Source organism: Atta colombica, unplaced genomic scaffold (assembly GCF_001594045.1).
Source record: "Atta colombica isolate Treedump-2 unplaced genomic scaffold, Acol1.0 scaffold175, whole genome shotgun sequence".
NCBI classification, from domain to species: Eukaryota; Metazoa; Arthropoda; class Insecta; order Hymenoptera; family Formicidae; genus Atta; species Atta colombica.
The window spans coordinates 790141-790744 of record NW_017259266.1 but is presented as its reverse complement, the minus strand read 5'-3'; the positions used below and the strand labels follow the sequence as shown (position 1 = coordinate 790744).

General features: G+C 21.2%; 1 protein-coding gene across 2 annotated transcripts in view; it reads right to left on the bottom strand.

Annotated features, from left to right (window-relative positions):
* Positions 1–136: 136 nt before the first annotated feature.
* Positions 137–604, bottom strand: part of LOC108686331 (elongation of very long chain fatty acids protein 7) — a 10493-nt gene continuing 10025 nt past the window's right edge. For both annotated transcript variants that reach the window (XM_018191592.1, XM_018191593.1), the window contains exon 7: positions 137–478. In XM_018191592.1, coding sequence (XP_018047081.1) covers positions 320–478 — 159 coding nt within the window. In that variant the 3' untranslated portion in view covers positions 137–319. The remainder of the gene's footprint in view (positions 479–604) is intronic.

Below are 604 nucleotides of genomic sequence, written 5' to 3'. Positions count from 1 at the left end.
TATATATATAAAATCAATAGTCATTTTTTGAAATAACAAATTTATAAACAATTCTTGGAAAAAGATTTTAATTTACTTACATCTATTATTACTTACATCTATATGTACATTATTTTTTACTTATTTTTATGCGTTTTTTTTTATTATGAAAACAATGATGTAGTTGCTGCATTATTGTAGACTACAGTTGTTTCGTTCCGCGCTGTTTTACTCTTATTAATCTCAATACTCTTATTATTTATGTAAAGTTTTTTCAACATAAATGAATTTTTAAAAATTGTTTTGTAATTATGATTATTTGCAGACTTAACATTTATTATTATGTAACTTTCTTCTTATAAGCCTGACGATAAAAATCACTAAATAGATATATGAAAATTGTTACAATTGTTGTGAAGAAATAAGTTAAAGCTTTTGATGTTCGACAATCCATGATCAATGTTAATATTAAGTAAATTAACATTAAACCAAACTGCACCTGAAATTTGAAAGAGAATGATTAAATTTGATTTGTAGTGATGTTTCCACAATCTGTTTACTTGATTCAATAAAAGATTAAAATAATAATTTATTAAACAAATTAAATAAATATATTTATAATGTT